The 20,301-nt window shown below is 38.9% G+C and overlaps 1 protein-coding gene across 4 annotated transcripts in view; it reads right to left on the bottom strand.

The window, feature by feature from the left end:
- LOC149212795 (uncharacterized) overlaps nucleotides 1-20,301 on the bottom strand; it is a 165,102-nt gene that overhangs the window by 63,355 nt on the left and 81,446 nt on the right. For 2 of the 4 annotated variants that reach the window (XM_089391905.1, XM_089391910.1), the window contains exons 1-2: nucleotides 15,943-16,027; nucleotides 2,564-2,635 (exon numbers count right to left, since the gene is read on the bottom strand). In XM_089391905.1, the coding sequence (XP_089248031.1) occupies nucleotides 2,564-2,635; nucleotides 15,943-16,012 (142 nt within the window). In that variant the 5' untranslated portion in view covers nucleotides 16,013-16,027. Of the gene's footprint in view, nucleotides 1-2,563; nucleotides 2,636-15,942; nucleotides 16,076-20,301 lie in introns of those variants that run through there. The other 2 variants (XM_089391906.1, XM_089391909.1) reach the window with 2 other exon arrangements.

Here is a 20,301-nt window from a genome sequence, read left to right as displayed (position 1 = left end):
CACTCCTCTGAACCACCACTATTTTTCTTTTTATTCTTGGTGATTTTTTTGACAAACTGAAGCAAGGGTTTCTTTGTGTTGATTAAAACAGAATTTTTTGTTGCCCCTGCTAATGTTTCACCCTTAGGTTGAGCAATTGTTGAAGTATTGTTGTCCATTTGATTTGTTTTTAGAGGTGAGATCTGAAATTTAAAAATGCAATAGATTTGTTTTAAAATTTTAAGGAAAAAAAATATTAGACCATACTACTGCTTAAAAAACTAAAAATAAAAATAAAATTTTAAACTTACTTGGAAACCAAAAATGCATCGTTGCTCCAAGTTTCTTGCATAGTTGCTCCAAGTGTTTTGATAGCTCCAAGCAAGAAACTAAAAACTCTGATTAAAAATAAAAAATTATCATTTATGGGTTCTAGTGATGACAGATAAATCATAAAATAAAGTTAAAATTTTTGCAGCCCTTCTAACCTGCGTTTTTTTGGCTCGACTTCTGACTTTTGGCTAGCCTTCCTCGCTGCTTGGTAACCAAAAACTCAAAATTGTGTTTCACTGCTCACTGTTGGGCGTTTAAACTAACTTGGGCATGAAGGTTGCTCGCTGTTGGGCATGAAGGTTGCTCGCTGCTAGGCATGAAGGGTGCTCAATGCTCATTGTTGAGCTTGAACCCTACGTCCAAGTGGGCGTGAACTTGAAGCAACCCCTGCCATGAAGCAAACCTACGTGAAGTCTTCCTGCCTTTCGTGAAGCAAACCTGCATGCCTGTGTGAAGCTTGCATGAAGCAAAGTCGGCTCTCTCTCTGTCAGCCTGTAACCTTGTCGCTCGTTGGAACCCACCCATCGTCGCTGAATGGTAAATGAAATGAGTTATGTGGGTCATGTTTTACTTTTGTTACTATGTTGTTTTAGAACGTAGGTATGCGCTAGGGTTTAGGTAAAACATAATTTTTATTTTTTAATTACAATTAAATTTTGACTTTTTGTAAAAAAATGAGAAAAAATAATATTTTTTTAACTTGTAACTTGAAATTATATTGGGGACGTCCAAAAGTCCCCGATATATCAAGGGACGTTTTGGAAGTCCCCAAAAAGTCCTTGATTTTTCGAGGGACGGCTAGGGGACAGCCTTGAAGTCCTGGATGGAGTCCCCGACAAATTTGGAACGTTTCTGACGAGTTCCAAAGTCCTCGGATCATCGGAAAGAAGGAAACGTCATGAATTATGGTGGGGATAGGTCCCCGTGCAACATAGTAATATTTGGAAGCCTCCCATGTGGCGAAATTCCACTAAAGAGTTGGAGGTGCAGTGTTAAAGTGACAATGCCAACCACCTCAGTGTTGTATCTTAGTCTAGTTCTTGATTTGTGAGTCCTCTCACAAATCCTACTAGATTTTGAGGCACCTTTTTTGGCGTGTTGCAGCGGATGAGTCGAGTCAACCTACTAGAAATCTGAAATCTAAGCTTCATTTTCTTGATAGAGCTTATCCCATAGACAAGGATAGATCTGCTCATCTGGCAACTCCATTGGAAGAACAAAGACCTAGTTCTTCATTGAGCTTTAAATGATTCCATGCTTCTAGGGTGAAGCAAGCATCTTTCAAGGCATTTTGAGTTCACCTTGGCGAATCCATATCTGTATATTATGAAAATCTTGTGGGACAAGAAATGGCTCACTGGGAGTTGCATAAGATGTAACATTGCCTAGATATTCAGGATGTCCAAGGATATCCAAAGCACCTATGCCTGGATTGTTATAAAAATTGCCCCAGATTTAATGGGAGTGCATCTTCAGCTATCAATCACATTGTAAGTGTCATGAAATATGTTGCAATAAATAATGTGATTTATGAAGATGCATTGATAGGATTATTTATGGAATCTTTTGAAAAAAATCAAAGTGGCTTAAATATTTTTTCTTCCCAAAAATGATATATTATGTAAGGAGCTTTATTGAACAACTTCTCAATTTTCGAGGATCCAGATCTCAAAACTATGAAGATAACCACGAGACGTAAAAAAGATCCTTGCACAAGAAGATCTCATAAAGCTTTTTGAAAGTGCTTAAAAGGGGTCAGACAATGATAATTACCATAAACAGAAGGAAGAGACCTTTCCTGGTCATCAAGAAGAACAAACTAAAGAAAATTTTGAGGAAGGCAATGCTCAGGGAAAGAACTCTGATGCATTGCTATGTGAAATTGTGACAGGCTCCTGTTGCTAGGGAGGAGTATTAGAATATCCTTACAAGTAATTTAGGGAAGCCTCCCTTTTGGTTTAAATCCCACTAAACAGCAGGAGAAAGGTTGCTGATGTGACAGTGGCAATCATTACTTTTTGTTGCCATAAGGTCTGGCCCCTAGCCCAATGTGGCTTTGCTCTGGGCCTGCTAGATTTGTGGCAACAGTCACCACAAGCTAAAATTCAAAGAGATTACAATAATGGAAATTACATTTCTCATGTATATTGCAATTGAATATTGTGAAACATGACTTCAACAACTAAAATCATACAAGAACTAAGAACATAAATATTCAAAGTATACTATGCAGCTAAGGATTGAGGCAAACCAGATTCACTCCTCCTAAAGCTCTCATACCCATTGTGTGCACGAGGTGATTCCAAAACTTTTTGTTGGTGCCCTGCAGTTAAATCCAATAATCAATAAGACAAAAAGAAACCTGAGCATACAATAAATTAACATGTATATCAGGTATTGAATTTATATCAGTATTTCACTTTTGAGAATTTAGATAATATTGCATAACCTTGCTTAATAAAGAAACTTTGAGAAGTATATGATTAAATATCTATTTCCTCAACCCATCTTTTGGTAAAGAAATTTGTTCTCTCATCAGACATTTAAGTGTAACTTTTGTACCGTAATAGTGTGAAAGAGGCATGGGATGCCAATTAGAATCAATTCCTATTATAGTTTTGTTTCACACCAACTTTGAATCTGTTTTTCCGGCTCATTAAGATGCTGATGGAATTAGGATGTCCAAATGTGTCCTCATAGATTGATTGTGACCAAAGGCTACGAAGTGTCGAGTTCAAAAGGAACATGTGTCAAATATCAGGTCAATTGAGAAAAGTCATGGAATAGATTTAAAGGAGGTTTGGGTTTGAGTGTCGTGGTTCTTGTTGGTTCGGGTATGGTTATGTCTTTGAATGGGTATGGATATTCCTCTAAGAGTTGTGGGGATGTGCAAAAGATTATGAAAGAGGAGACTATTGATGGTTATGGTATTAGCAGGGGAGAAAATGATTAGGGGAAGCCTGTGCATGTTGTCAAGGGGATCCTCCAATGGATTGTTCTCCCTTGGCATATCTGAATCAAGTGCTTTTGGATATAAGGATCAACCATACTTAAAACCTAGATCAGTCCAGCAAAATGCAATCTCTATTAGTTCAGTTATGAAGGCTAAGAGAAGGAATTCTGTCAAGGAAATTATGGATTTGAACATAGCACATTCTTAGGGATTGGGAAGGTACCTATTATTGGGTAGATATGGCTCTATCTTCAAGATATCTGAGGATGGACAAGTTAGGGAAGAGGGTGTGTTTTAGATTTATAGTTGATGGAGGGTAAGGAGAGGCGCTAATATCGAAGAGTGTTGAAGTGAACATTCTAATGGAAGTTAGTTATCCATTGATAGACTAGAATAATATCCACCTAGATGAGGCACGAGAGTCGCAAATCATGGAGCCAACCTCAATTTTTTCCTTTGCACATAGTAGTAAATGATTAACTAGATTAGCTAACTTTGTGCCAACTGGAAATTCTCTTTTAATTTTTCTCTAAATGATTGAAATTCTTATGATGTATGATCCTTGAAATTTCAGTTGTTCCAATTTATCCCAAATTGCAACAAAGGTGTCTTTGGAAGGTGACCCTTTCAAATATCATCTTGGATCTAGGAAGCAGTCCAAAAGGAAATTGGATGGAGACTAGAGTGCTGGGAATAAGTAAGGGTGTTGGGAGGGAATTTCAAGGCATGGGTAGAAAATCTCACAAATCTCTTTTCAAGATCATGCTATTAGGGATGTTATTGAGGGAAAACAAAAAAATTTGCGAGAGGCTAGTTATCCCTACTGTAGCATGAGGATTTTGATCTAGATCTAAGACCTTGCCCATGCAAGATACGTTGAAGTATATGGTTTTGAGCTAAATATTGTCATTTGATGCACAGATATCAGTAAGTATCATTCAATTGCCATTATCTTTACACATGATAGACAAAGGCGGATTATATGATGCAATTTTATGGCTCACTGAGAGGCATTGTTAATTGTGCGCGCACTTTGTTCAACACATCCCTTGTGACAATTTGGCTTGTTTCCCACCAAAAGTGGGTAACCTAAAGGATGAAAATTTTGTCCTCTCATGAGGCATGACAGCCAACTAACCATCAACCCAATGGTCTACAAATACATTTGTGTCAAAACTCTCCACCTGTTGCTCCAATCAATGCTCTTTCCCATCCAAAATGTTTCTTGAAGGAAGGTGGTCACCTATCAACAGGTACTTTGACCATTTTAGTAATTATGTGCTTTCATTTAATGTTAAGAGTGTTGGAAATATTGAGAGGGGGGTGAATCAGTATTTCTTTTACAATTGTTACTTTTATGCCAGTGAACATCACTTAATAAATCAGAATACAAAAATGTACAACAAAAGAATAATTTCATTAACAAGAATGGTGCATACTCCAATCCTCTTTTTACAACAATTCAAGTACAATAACACTTCAGGGCTCCAACCCTAGATGAAGACTCTAATCTTCAATCAAACCAGGCTCCAACTTGTACTATACCACCAAGCTCCAACTTGGTCTACTTGAGGACTCCAATCCTCTAGGGCTCCAACCCTCTTATCTGGCTTAGGCTCCAACCTAGTCTTCTTGAGGACTCAAATCCTCTAGGGCTCCAACCCTCTACTTCTATTCTTCAAGGTAGGTTTAATAGTTCTTCAAGGCTTCCAATATCTTCTGCAACAAGCCTTGATAATATCTTCAAGATCGCCTTCAACAATGCCCTCAATTAATCTCAAAGACACTTCGTTCATCAATGACAACTTTAACAATCACAAAAGGTGTCTCCAAAACTCTTCATGATACCCAAACAATTTACTCTAGGAGGGCTTCAATCATGCATCAAGGTCTCCAAGAATGACTCCAAGATCAGCCTCTACTAGTCTTCAATAGGTCTTCAAGATGTCTTTAATAAGCTGCTCCAAGAGGGTCCAGTCAATACTCCTCAAAGTATGCTCCAAATCTGATCTTCAAGATGATCTCCAAGTCTTCAAGTATTCATATGTCAACAAGTCTTCACAGGTCAACAAGTCTTCAAGAAGATTGCCTTAAACAATACTCAATATACTACTCTCAATGCTCTCAAATGATGCCCAAACCACGTGTCTTCAACAATGCTTTGTCTACTCCAAGAGGCATGATCTTTTCCTAGGTTTCTTCAATGATGCCTTCAAAATATGCTCAAGATATACCCAACAATCTGACCAAGTTTTGTCCAAACAATGCCTTCAAGAATGCTCTAACAATCAATTCTTTTCAAAGCTCCTTCAATTAGTTTTAGTAAGCCTTTAAGAAAGATGTCAAGAACCAAATTTTGCTCTCAATCAAACACACTATAAAAGAGACAAGGTCTGTGATGGTCTACAACTTTTTAACAAATTCAAGATGGTTTGCAACTTTAATAGGTTTGAGATCACTCCTAGATCTGAGATCTAGTTCGTTACTTCAATTCTTTCAAGAGGTCTGTGACTACAACTTCTAGTCTAAGGTTTGTTCCTTAGTTTTGAGTTCATTTTGAAGTATAAGCATCAACTCTGAGCATGAAAGAAGGTGTGTTCCTCTCTATTGAGCTTGGTCCGAGACTGCAATTCCTTTCTGAGAAAGGCCGAGTTGCAGAGGACTATAAAACGTCGAAGTTCAATTTTGTAAAAGGTCGACTTCCAGGCCTAAAAATAGACAAAAATCACAGGGCCAAGGTTTGCAATGAATCAAAGCTCTGTAACTCCAAGTCTAGGTTGGGTCTGAGATATAAACTCCATGTTTTAAGCCTGGTATGAGATCTTTCCTTACTTTTCGGGCTTGATCAATTTAGGGTTGAGTTTTGTACAAGGCTAGGGCATTGAAATCAAGAATAATATATGTTTACAGACCGAAAAATATAACAAACAAAGATGACTTGTCTTCAAATTTGTTTCCTGTTGAGACTGTTGATTTTTGGTACCATCGAATGTGCTCTTAGCATCAAAATTTGCAAGGAGGCTAGGACACATGCATTTTCCAATACCCAAAATCGTTTTGGGAAATTCCACTCGGAGACAGTTTTATTAAAATAGTTAATTATTTTTAATGGATCCCTAAGTCTAAACTTAGGAAATTAAAATAATTAATGGGTATTAATGTAAACTATGGGTGAAACTTCTAGAAGAACGTGGAGATCAAGTCGATATGATCCTAGCCATTGATTAGAATCTAATCTAGGTCATTGATTGATCAGCAAGAGGATTATAAGAGAAGGCTTGATGGGCACTTGGAGAAGATACAGAGGGAAGATTTTCTGAAGCGGAGCAACTGTAGGAGAGATTTTCGATAGTGATCTTTTGCAGTGAGGGGCAAGGATAGTATCCGAAGGGAAATCTTTCCTGGTTGGAGAATACTCAGCAGAGAAGGCAGAGAGAGATCCAACAGAAGCAGTACAGAGCTAGAGAGGCTGATGCAGAGCCACACAGAAGCCAAGAGGGAATCCGAAAATTTGTTGAAGGAATCGATTGCAGAAGTCGGGAGACAGGGTGTGAGACCCAGAGGTGAAAATCGAAGTTCCTGGGTAGCAAGTCGATCAATTGAAGGGGTGACGTTGTCCCCTAAGGGTGTGACATTGGGCTAACACAGTGACTGCGTAGAGGCAGTGCAGAGGCAGCCAGGGGCAGTGCATTCAGTGGCTAGATCAGCAAGGATTTCCAGTGATAATGTGAGGTAACCTCACTTATCTCTCTGTCAGTGATATTCTTTGTAACTGGATTGCCGGGAAGGCATCCAAAGTTTGTATTCATAAATTACTACTGCTTAATAATAAAACCCTCAGCTGCTGCATCGGTTTTCCCACACTGGATTTTTCCGAGGACATTTGTCCAAAAATATTTGTGTAGATGTGTTGTATTTCTTTCTTGCTCAGTTTCTTGTTTCCGCATTTTATTTAAATAAGTGAAGGGTGTAGTTGTATTTGCTTCAATATTTACTGTAGAACACAGTGAATAACTTGCATGGATTAACAAGTAAGAGAAGTAACATCAGTTTGTTGCAGTGGGGATTCTGAGTTTAGGAATTTTCACAGAGACCTTCTATCTTCGTACTTCTGCACTTATTATGTTCTGATTTCAGACCGAACTTGATGCCTAACTGAAATGCTCATTGCTTATATATATACTCATTTGCTTGGATTACAAATAGACACATCTTTTGGGGTTCAAGTAGGCCGACTTACGTAGGCTTCAAGTAGGCTTGCCAAAACTGCAATTTTTGACATAAGATCTCCAAGTCTTAAAATTTGCTAGGGCTTCTGTGCATTTAGGGTTTGCAATTAGGGTCTGTCATCATATTGGCATCAATGACAACATTACCAAAAAAGGGCATATTAATGTGAATTAGGGGGGCAAGTTGAATGACTGACCGTTTTGGATTGCATCCTTATTCCAACACTTCACTTGGGAGGTTAGCCTTTGACCCTAGTCCAACGATATCTCCTCTAAGGCCTTATGGTTTACGAGGGGTACCAATAGGGGGCACTAATTGATATAGCCTGTTAGAGATAATCCATACTTAGTATTTCCCATCCATCCCTTATGTTCATCTTCATTCTTTGGGTTGATTGTCATTGGTCATTGGGATTGGTGTTGATTTGGGGTAGCATTGGATGTGCTCTAGCCAAGAAAATTGGTGGAGAGGCTAAAGCACATGAGATCTCCAATATCTAGACATGGTTTGGGCAGATTCTAAACAGTTTGGGAGATATTAAAATAGTTAATATTTTTAATGGAGTCACTAAGTCTAAACTTAGGGAAAATAAAATATTAATTCAATATTAATGTGAATTAATATAAAATTGTGTTAGAAGGGTCCAAAAGTCATGGATCAAGCCAAAGTTAATCTTAGCCATTGATTAGGTACTTAATCTCGGTCATCGAATTGTCAACGAGAAAAGTATAAGAGGAGGCTTGAGGGTCACTTGGAGAACACACCGAGTTGATCAAGAATTTGATTTTTTTGGGGCAGGGCTTGCTGAGGAAATCGAAGGAGTGATCAGAGTTGCAGCTGAGGGGCAGTGAATACAAAACAGGGAGGCAGAGAGGGTAACGATAGCATCAGCGCAGAAGCCGAGAGAGAGGGACGCAGAGCCACCTAGAGGCCACGTAGAGCCAGTCAGGGCCCAAGCAGAGGCAGCCAGGAGCTACGCAATGCCAGAGAGAGCTAGCGTGGGTGACGCAAAGGCTCTAGAGGCTGACGCGGGGCCTCTAGAGGCTGACGCATGGTGAGTTGAGGCAAAATTGGGCTGACACTGGGCCAAAGAGGCTGACGTAGTCCCTAGAGGCAGACGCTAGAGATTTCGTGGCGCAGATTGGAGCTGAGAGTTGTGGGATTGCTCATCCGAGGTTTTAGCCAGAATATTTGTCTCCGACTGAGAGGTACTACTGCCAAGATCATTCTCTATTGGGTGAGCCGGTTTAGCACCCAGATTGTATTATGAAACTGCTTAATAATAAAACCCTCAGAGAGCTGCACCGATTTTCCCGCATTGGGTTTTTTCGGGGACATTAGTCCAAAAACAACGGTGTCACTTGTGTGCTTGTTTTTTCTTCAGTTGATGATCTGTAATGTGTTGAGCATGTACTTGTATTTATTTTCAGTATTTACATGGTAAATAACTTGTTAATTAAACAGAACAAGTAGGCAGAAATAAATCAGAAAAGTAAATGAAGGATTTCTAAATGTTAGACTTAAAAATTCCAACATGGTATCAGAGCATGGTTGCAGATCACAGGAGAACTGAGGGCATCAGCCGAGCAGAGCAGTAGCAGCAGAAATAGTTGTCCCGAGTGACAAAAGTTGTTCCTAGCGGAAAAGCAACAAGGAAGGGGTGACGCAATGCCTATATCATCAAGTTTGAGTCGGAAGAAGGATCAGCGCAGTGGCAGAAAGGAGCAGACTTGACCTATGCAGTGCCCAGTCATCTTTCTCAGTCAGGAAGGATTGACACCCGGGGCCAGGAGGTTCAGATTTTGCTGTCGCTGGGATTGCGCAGAGCCTAGAAGCTCTAACCTTTAGTTTGTTGAAGCATAGAAGGTTGTGGGTAAGTTGCGGAGTGAAGTTGGTGGGGTACTGTGGTCAGAACAGTACCTAACAGGGCAAGACCAAGGAGGAGGGAGTTGCTGTCGAGGATTTCTAGCCAAGAAATCCGGATCAGTGGTGCAACTGCACTAACGATCGGAGTGGGGGCATCTCGACATTGGCAGAGGGGTTTCCAAGAGGGAAATCGAGGCTCAGAGAGAGTCACACTGAGAACTTCCAGAAGGGAAGTAGAGGAGCAGCAAAATGGCAGTGAACAGGGTAAGAGACTAGGACAGACTGGACGGAGCCTCAAACTTCGTAGTCTGGAAGGCCAGAATCTTGTCCGTTCTAGACAGGAATCGTCTCAAGCACTTCACCTTGAAGACAATAGCGATCCCAGTTGACCCGGTTGAGAATGACAAGTACGAGGAGGCAATGGCAAGGGCCAAGAGCATCATCCTTGATGGGGTCAAGGACCATGTAGTACCACATATTGCCGAAAAGGAAACGGCAAATGTGATGTGGGAGGCCCTAACGAAATTGTATCAGCATACTTCCGTGCAGAGGAAGATGCTACTAGAAAATCAGTTGCGGTCATACCAGATGTAGAAGGGAGAACAGATCGACACCTTCCTCGGTCGATTGAAGGAGATTCGAGATCAGCTGACTTCCATAGGGCCACGTCGGAGCAAGAATTGATGGTGAGTACAGGCCCTGAATGCAGTCTCGGAAGACTGGGAGGTGTTTGTCTAGAGCATACTGGGCAGGTCGACCCTTCCAGATTGGGAGGAACTATGGGATCAGAAGGCTAACCAAGGCGAGAAGCAGCGGCAAGATTTCAGAATCAAGGAGGAAGAGGAGGATGCTGCCCTAGCATCTGAGGGAAAGCAGGAGAAACAGAAGAGGAAGGACCTCTCCAAGGTCAAATGCTTCCACTATGGGGAACTGGGTCACTATGCAAGCTAGTGTCCAAGGAAGAAGAGCAAGGGAGAGGCTTCCGAGACCAAGATTGCGCGAGCAAGGGCGGAGAAGGAAGTGGAGACAGATGATGACTGTGCCATGAGTACTCACACGCCGCTTGAGAGGAAGTGGGAAGACATCAAGTTGTAAGCAGATGGACTACAGGCGATGAGAGGCAGGATCCTCAAGGTACCCATCCTCTTGGATTATGCCTTGTTACGAGAGCCCCGAAGAGGAGTAGAAATACTGGAAGATGTCAGCAGAGACGGATGCGGATGGAGCAACAGAGGGAGCTACAGTGCAGGAGTCCCAGGACAGCGTGAGGCAACAGTGTTAGATGGATGGAGTTGTTGCAGCAGCGTAGAGGTCAGAGAGGGAGCACTTGTCAGCGACAGAAGGAGTTTCAGCATCATGGGTGTCTCTAGCCTAACAGAGGTGTCAGAGTTGGGATATCAGTTACTTACTTCTCAGTAACTAAGTTGCAGTGCAGCAGTTAGCAGTGCCAGTGCTATGGGCAACACTGCAGCATGATGAGAGGGGTGGTCGTACGGATGCAGCAGTGGCAGTGGCAGGGCCATGGGTAGCAGTACAGAGGATGTTGGGCAACAGGCCTAGCATCAGCACTAGGACCAATGTCGTATGATCAGAGTAATGCTCAGTGTGGAGTATTACTAGAGCATAGTCCTCGCTAAGAGGGAGTGTTGATTTGGGGTAGCATCAGATGTGCTTTAGCCACGAAAATTGGTGGAGAGGCTAAAGCACATGAGATCCCCAATACCCAGAAATGGATTGGGCAGAGTCTAAACAGTTTGGGAGATATTAAAATAATTAATATTTTTAATGGAGTCCCTAAGTCTAAACTTAGGGAAATGAAAATATTAATGTGAATTAGTATAAAACTGTGTTAGAAGGGTCCAAAAGTCATGGATAAAGCCAGAGTTAATCTTAACCATTGATTAGGGACTTAATCTCGGCCATTGAATTGTCAAAGCGAAAAGTATAAGAGGAGGCTTGAGGGTAACTTGGAGAACACACTGAGTTGATCGAGAATTCGATTTTCTGAGGCAGGGCTTGCTGAGGAAATTGAAGGAGTGATCAGAGTTGCAACTGAGGGGCAGTGAATACAAAATCAGAGAGGCAGAGAGGGTACCGAGAGCATCAGCGCAGAAATCGGGAGAGGGGACGCAGAGCTAGCTAGAGGCCACGCAAAGCTACTCAAGGCCCACGCAGAGGCAGCCAGGAGCTGCGCAGTGCCAGAGAGCCAACGTGGGTGACGCAGAGGCTCTAGAGGCTGACGCAGGGCAAGTTGGGGTGACACTGGGCTGACGCTGGGCCAAAGGCAGATGCAGTTCCTAGAGGCAGACGCTAGAGATTTCGTTGGGCAAATTGGAGCTGAGAGTTGTCGAATTGTTCATCCGGGGTTTTAGCCGAAATCTCTGTCTCCGACTGAGAGGTACTACTACCGAGATCATTCTCTGTTGGGTGAGCCGGTTTGGCACCCAGATTGTATTCTGAAACTACTTAATAATAAAACTCTCAGATAGTTGCACCGGTTTTCCCGCATTGGGTTTTTCCGGGGATATTAGTCCAAAAACAATGGTGTCACTTGTGTGCTTGTTTTTCCTTCAGTTGATGATCTGTAATGTGTTGAGCATGTACTTGTATTTATTTTCAGTATTTACATGGTAAATAAATTCTTAATTAAACAAAACAAGTAAGCAGTAATAAATCAGAAAAGTACATGAAGGATTTCTAACAGTTAGACATAAAAATTCCAACAATTGGCACCCTATATCCACATCCTTGGGTCAAGGCCCGAAAACTTGGCTCCAAAAGTTGATACAGCTAAAATAGCAATAAAAGCTTATAGAGCCACAATGGAAAGAAAATGAAAAATGCAAAATATGGTTGAGACTTATTTAGAATGTGGGCTAAAGCCTAACATGAGCTCTACCCCCTTCATTAGCCATCAACCAATTCCTCGAGCATTTAACGTTTCATCTAACATAAAGGAATTTATGAATGTCCCAAACAAGATGAGTGAATAAACTTCTACATCCTTAAGGGGTATTGAAAAATCAGAAAGGAAAATTGGTCACACAGACTTTGCACAAAATAAATGAAAATCATTAAAGTAAAAGGCACACCAAAGGGAAGGCAAAAGAAAGTTGAGGAAAGGGGTAACTAATGCCTCCACGACTGTGCCCTCCTTTCATCATTATACTTAGGATGTTGGACCTCCTTTAGCTAGTCTCATGGTTGTGGCATCATCATGGAAGTCTTTCCCACTCCTTGACCACGTTATTACATGCAGCTATGGATTAATGGATCTACCTGGGACATGTTGTTGGCCCTCGTTTTTGGTCCAATTTTGCTTAAGAAAACATACTTAATTTCTATATTTTCCACCATTTGTCATCACATACACCTCATTTTGATGTATTTATGCATGTTCATGTATATAAATTTAATTTTGTAATTTTTAGATATTTTTATGAATATTGAATTTCAAGTGCATTTTATGACAAAATCAGAAATTCCCGTAATGGCTACATGGATGTCATATTTGCAGGACACTTGGGCACGAGCTGAATACATTTCTGAAAAACTTGGAAACTAGGATTGAACTAACTCCTATTGGTTCGGTCAAACCAAGCTTTAAAAAATCCGGTCAAAGCTGGTCAAACAGGACTAGTCATTCAGGAAATCCCTAGGAAATAGGGCAGTTTTATGATTTCATGGGATTTTCCATATTTTTAGTGATAGGATGGATGAGTTCGACTTGGATAGGTGAGATATGGATAGATATAGTTGCTAGAGATATTTTAGATCAGTTTGTTTCATATTCTTCTATTTAAGCCAAAACATTGAAGGCTTATGATATGTAGAATTTGTATAATTTTATATTGAGACATCTGAATACTTTGAGTTAATTTGAGGAACCTGTTCTACCTTCATTTTGTTGTTCAATGGTGTGGATGATTGACTGAGTTTGCAGTAGCTGATAATCTTTTCAAGTGTGCAAAGCAAGGGTGGAGGGCCCCCACTCCAAGCTAAGTACACTTCATGGTTAATCTAGCTTGATTTTCATAAACTAGTTTTGCTTCAGATTTGCTTACTTGATTTGAAGTACAACCCAATGTAAGTTGAACCCTCTTTCTATTGGATTAATGAATAAAAACTAAAATTCACCTTTCTTACTTTCAAGTAATTTTATGAATTTCTAGTTTTCTAACAATGGTATTATGATGAGTTAATTTGTGATGAGGAACAGCAAGGACCTCCTAAGTTAGGAGCCTCTTTCATTATTTATTTATGCATCTTAAAGCTATTGTCAATTAGTGGGTTTTTTATTTCTATTTCATGAAGTAATATTTTAGAAGGACACAACTGGTTCTCCTAAGTTAGGAGCCACTTCATCTCACATATATTGCATAAGTGAATTAGAAATTACTTAATTAGATTTATATTTATAATATGTATTTCCTCAATTCTTCATATTTTATCTTCTAACCTTGACTACATCTGATATCCATACATTTTGGACATGCCTCCAAGTTCTACAAACCTGGATTGATAATGAAATACTTGTGTTAATTTACTCCATAAATTAGCCAACATTTTGGCGTCATTGTCGGGGAGGCATTCATCAACATAGTCAATTAGAAGATAAAAACAAAATATAAAAAAACAACAAAACAAAACAATAAAAATTTAGTTATGTTATGTTTCTTTTAGTTATGTTTCTTTATGTCTAGAAATAGAGATCAGAAAGGTAGATTTATTAAACAAAACCCCCCATCCATAAAGATAGGACCATCAAGACTAACTACACCATTTGCTGGTAAACTAACTCTAGAAGAATTAGAGGAGAAACCAAGAACAGGACAAAGATTAACTTTAATTGAAAGACAAACATTGTTAGCCTTGGAAGTAAAAAGAAAACAAACTCCAAAAGCAACACCAACTTTAGAAAAACAAAAGAAAACAAGGAAAATTGTCAAACAAATAGATCAGCCCATTTTTGAACCCATAGATCAACCTATTTTCGAAAACAAACAACAACTTGAATCTCAAGTTGCTATAATAGTTGAAACTATGACGGAAGAATGGCAACTATCCACTATCCTCACTCCTGAACAAAGACTTCAATATGAAAAACAACAGAGAGAATGGAGAAGACAAAGAGAGGAAGAGGCAAAAAGAGAAGTTATTAGAAAGATAGAAGAAGAAAGAAAAACAGAGTATGATAACAAAAGACTAAATGATAATGAACAAGAAAATACTGATGATCAAGAAACTACTTTTGGCTTTCCAATATTAGATACAAGTGTAATATTAGGAGAAGAAGTGAAAATGAAAAGCATTCCACCTTCTGTATTGCATAACTTTTATGGAATGTCAACAGAAGATCCTGACTCATTTATATTTGAATTCGATATCTTGTGTAGAACTTATGGATACACAGATGACACACACAAGCTTCGCCTCTTTCCTGCTACTTTAAAAGCAGCAGCATTAAAATGGTTCATGGGTTTAGGAAAACGTACAATCACTTCTTGGGATGACATGAAGAAAATATTTCTTAAAAGTATCAAGCCTATTGTAGGCCTAGGGACTCAAAATAGGATGTTTTTAGAATGACACAACAAGAAGATGAAAGTTTAGAAGAATATTTGGAAAGATTTTCTTACAATCTTCAAAAATCTAAACAACACTCTCTGAACTCAAATACCATCCGCACAATCTTTCTAAAAGGTATAAGAGATGAATATCTTGACATTTTGAATGTAATGGGCAAGGGTGATATTTCAAACTTGCCATTTCATGAAATTGCAGATCTATGTCAAAAATATTCAAGAGGAAGATCAAAAACTGGAAGGAGAGATATTAGTTCAAAAGCTTCAAAATCAGCAGCAAGAGGGGTAACAAGAGCAGAGATAGGGAGCTTGCTGGAAAACTTCAAAACTGATCTTCTAAGCACATTAGGGACACAAGTAGATGTTTTAAAAGCTAACAAAAAGAAAGAAGAACAAGAGAAAATCTTAGCAATCTTTTGTCCCAAATGTAGGAAGAAACACCCATTAAGAGAATGTCCTTTGGATAGTATTCAGGTATGTGGCCTTTGCACAGAAAACCATTCAACAGAAAATTGTCTAAAGTTGAAAGAATTGCAAATGAATCCAATGGAAGAAGTACAAGGAGCAGAAGGCTTTTACTATGTGGCACCAAGAAGGCCTTGGCAGCCAAGGATTCCTCAGCAATTCCCTCAACAAAACTATCAATATCCTCCTCAAAATTCTTGGAATACCCCAATGTCATGGCAAGCTTGGCCTCCACAACAATATCAAAACCAACCTGCACAAGGTTGGAGAGGATATAGTTATGGAAACCAGCCACCTCAACAAATGTATCCTCAACAATACCAACAGCAATACCAGCAACAATATCAACAGCCATTTCCATACCAACAATTTCAACAATATCCACAATCCATGCCATTTCCACAACAAAATCCCGCACCATTACTAACTCAACCACAGCAACTACAGCTGCCTTCGAACCAGCCTAGACCAACTCAACTACCAGCTCAGCCAGTAGCAAATCCGAGTAACAAAATGGATAAACCTGCATACAATGTGGAAGAAGCAACATATTTTCCAACATACTCCATTCTTCCCATAAATGATGTCCATTTAAAGTCATGGAAAATACTGCGTAAGAATTCTCCTCCGATCATAGAAGAACCAGCTAAACAAGGAGAAAAACCTGAAACATCAAATTCATAAAATCAAAGTCAGAAAGGAAAAATTGTAATAACTCAAACACCACCCTATCCAGAGAGGTTAGTAGAGCAGAAAATTCAAATGTCTCTTCCTAAATTTGATATTTTGGATGAATTAAAAAATGCTTATGTCAAAATTCCTTTATTACAGGCAATAAAAGAAATTCCAATTTATGCTAAAACAATAAAGGAGTTATGCATCAAGAAAACTGGTAAAAAGAAAAAGGATCCTACTACAATCCAAGTCATTGGAAAACTAGCTAGCCTCATGTCTACAAAGACAATAGTCGAAAAATATATTGACCCTGGTATCCCTATGGTTACTATTTCAATTAATAATTTTTCAGTTCCAAACACTTTAATAGATTTGGGAGCAGCTATAAACGTTATGACTATAGAGACCATGAAACATTTAAACTTAAACAATATTAGATCTACTACTACCATTTTAGAGTTAGCAGACAGATCTAAGGTTGTACCAGAAGGAATATTAGAAGATATCATAGTCTCTCTGGATTCATGGGAGTATCCTGTAGACTTCCTCATTTTGCAGCCAAAAACAAACTTAGGAGGACATCCTCTAATCTTAGGCAGACCGTGGTTAGCCACTGTTGATGCCTTTATAGGATGTAGATCGGGAAGTATGATTATTGCACATGGGGATGAAAGAAAGCACATCACACTTTATTCTCCAGCACAAGCACCTTCTTTATTATCATGGCTTGAAGGACAAGAACAACAGAAAACTAAATCAGTTCTCAGTATTAACCAAGTCTTTGACCTTAGAGAAGAAGAGGAGAATGAAGATCTATTAGATCTTTTCATCTCAGAACCGGATATTTCAAAGCAGCTTAGAGTAACCCAGTATGAAGCTGCAAGTAATCTTTTGAACCACTATTTTCAGGAAACCTGCACAATTCAATCATTGCAAGATTCATTCACAAATATTTTTCCTGTTAACACAATTACCAATTCAAAAACTAAAACTATTGAGATTTATCCTGGAAAACATTTGAATATTGGTAATAACTTACAAGCGTCACAAGAACAAGAGGTAATAGCATTGTTAAAGAAATATTCAAAATATTTTGCCTGGGATTACATAGATATGCAGGGGATTCATCCCAACACATGTATCCACCACATCTATACTGATGATCATATCAAACCAGTAAGGCAGCCTCAAAGGAGGATGAACCCCATGATGAAGGAAATAGTGAAAGAAGAATTACAGAAACTGTTACAAGTTGGATTCATCTATCCTATTTCTGACAGTCAATGGGTTTCTCCATTAGTAATAGTGCCAAAGAAAAATGGGAAGTGGAGGATATGTGTAGATTACAGGGAATTGAACAAAGCCACATTAAAAGATCATTTCTCGCTACCATTTATTGATCAGGTACTAGATTCATTAGCTGGGAAGAAATACTTTTCTTTTCTAGATGGATTTAGTGGGTATAACCAGATTAGGATAGCATTGGAAGACCAAAACAATGTTTACTTGCCCATGGGGAACATATGCATACAATGTTTTGCCTTTTGGGTTATGTAATGCACCTGCTACTTTCCAAAGAGCAGTCCTTGCAATATTTGCTGACCTGATCCATGAATGTGTAGAAGTCTATATGGACGATTTCACTATATATGGAAACACATTTGACGATTGTTTGAAAAATCTTGAGAAAGTTTTGAAAAGATGCATAGAGACAAATCTATCCCTAAGTAATGATAGTGTTGGGGCACCATGTTTCTTCATCAGGAATTAAGGTGGACCTAGCAAAAATACAAGTCATTGTGAATTTAATGCCACCTACAACTCAAAAGGAAGTAAGAAGTTTCTTGGGTTATGCAGGCTACTATAGGAGATTTATTGAAAATTTCAGTAAAATAGCTCTGCCTCTATTCAAGTTACTTGCAAAAGATGTTGAATTCCAATGGACAAATCATTGTCAAAATGCATTCCAAATATTGAAAGAAAAACTATCAGTTGCCCCCATTCTTCGAGGACCAAATTGGTCTTTGCCATTTCATATCTCCACTGATGCATCTGATACAGCCATAGGTGCATCACTTGGATAGAAAGAAAACCAATTCAATTATGCTATATATTTCATAAGTAAAAACTTAACACCAGCAAAATTGAACTACACAGTCACAGAAAAAGAGATGTTAGCTGTAGTACATGCAGTAAACAAATTCAGGCATTACATAACAGGCTATGAAGTATTCATTCACACAGACCATTCAGCCATCAAATACTTAATGAATAAAGCAATCACAAATGGCAGAATTACAAGATGGCTCTTGTTAATGCAGGAATTTAACATTACAATTCAAGATTGACCAGGTAAAGACAATAAAGTAGTTGATTTCCTTTTAAGGCTTCATACACCTGGAGATCTGAATCTTGTTTCAAATAAGTTCCCAGATGAACATCTATTTGCAATCACTGCCAAAACACCATGGTTTGCAGATATAGCAAATTATTTATCTTCAGGAAAATTACCATCCCACAAGCGAACAGCTTACAAGGTGTTGAAACTTGGCTACTACTGGCCAGCAATCTTCAAGGATTCCAAAGAGTATGTCAAAAGGTGTGACAATTGCCAAAGAGTAGGAAGGCCAATAACATCAGACGAAATGCCACTTAAGCCACAAGTACTCATAGAGCCATTTGAGCAATGGCTTCTAGACTTTCTAGGACCAATAAATCCACTTTCAAATGGGAAGAGGTACACCTTGGTATGTACTGACTATGTTACTAAGTGGGTTGAGGCAAAGGCAGTAGCAAGAGCAACAGAAGACACAGTAGTCACATTCCTCTTCGAGGAAATCTTTGTCAGATTTGGAGTATCGAGCCACATTGTAACTGACCAAGGCACACAGTTCACTTCCAAACTTGTTCAGGGGACGTACAAGATCAAACATAGAAAATCAACTCCGTATCATCCTCAAGCAAACGGACAAGTAAAGTCAACAAACAAAGTCCTCGAGAATATTATGATGAAAACTGTACAAATGAATAGAAAGGACTGGTCAGAGAAACTGAGAGATGCACTATGGGCATACAGGATAACATGGAAAACACAACTGGGTTCAGTCCATATCAATTAGTATATGGAAAACAAGTCATGTTACCCATAGAATTTCAAATACACACATTCAAGTTAGCAGCAAAGTTGGGAATGGAATTATCTGAAGCACAACAACAGTGAGTAATGGAATTAAATCAACTGGATGAAATAAGACAGCAAGCAGTGGAGCACACATCTCTTGTGCTGCAACAAAGGATAAAATGGGCATTATTGTTTGACTCCAAATTTAAAGATTTCAAGGCAAAGTTTACAACTCATTGGCTGGGGCCATATGAGATAGAAGAGATCTTTGATAATGGAGTTGTCAAAATAAAAACAATTGATCAAGAATCTATTTCATTTGTAGTTAACGGACATAGGCTTAAAGTCTACAATAAGCCTATCAATAAAGAAGAATTTATGAAAAAAATTCAATAGACACTGATTTGGAAATAATGGAACAGCATAGCAATATGCCTTCCATTATTCTAGAAGAATAAAAAATAAAAATAAAAAAACAAAAAAAACAAAAAAAAGTTTGCTTGTGAAAACCCAGGGAAATGGGACAAAGCAAACTTGAATTCATAGAGGAAAACCAACTAGTTTGGCCTGTATGAATTCTCTATCTTGTTTTACTCTTATATCAGTTTGATTTTGCAGAATTAACCCTCCAAAACAATACAAGACTTGAGGACAAGTCTTCACATAAGCAAGGGGGAAGTTGCAAAAGGAACTCAGTTTGAGCAGCGGAAAATTTGAGTAGCTGAATTGAAGAAGGAACTTGAATTGAATGTCAGAAGGGACCTGAAACATCATTGGAAACATTGTGCAGAAGGGACATGAAATGTCAGAAGAAACATGTATTATATGACAAATACTGCATAAAAAATACATGTCAGAAGGGACCTGAATCATCAAGTACAAATTGCAGAAGGGACCTAAACAACATCAACATTCGATGATCCTGAATCAATGATGGATGCAAAAACATGAAGCAGGAATAAGTCTACATTGCAATCTATCCTAAGATGATCCATCAAAGACATTTTCACCTATCATTTGACCAGAAGAAATCATCAAATACTCTATGGGAGTAAAGTACAGTGAGTAAAAAATTTTGTTCTTGAAATTTCAAA

This window comes from Pinus tabuliformis, chromosome 1_1 (genome assembly GCF_031772625.1).
Source record: "Pinus tabuliformis cultivar Carrire ecotype Pingquan chromosome 1_1, CPIR1, whole genome shotgun sequence".
Classification (NCBI taxonomy): Eukaryota; Viridiplantae; Streptophyta; class Pinopsida; order Pinales; family Pinaceae; genus Pinus; species Pinus tabuliformis.
This window is presented reverse-complemented; position numbering and strand designations above follow the sequence as displayed.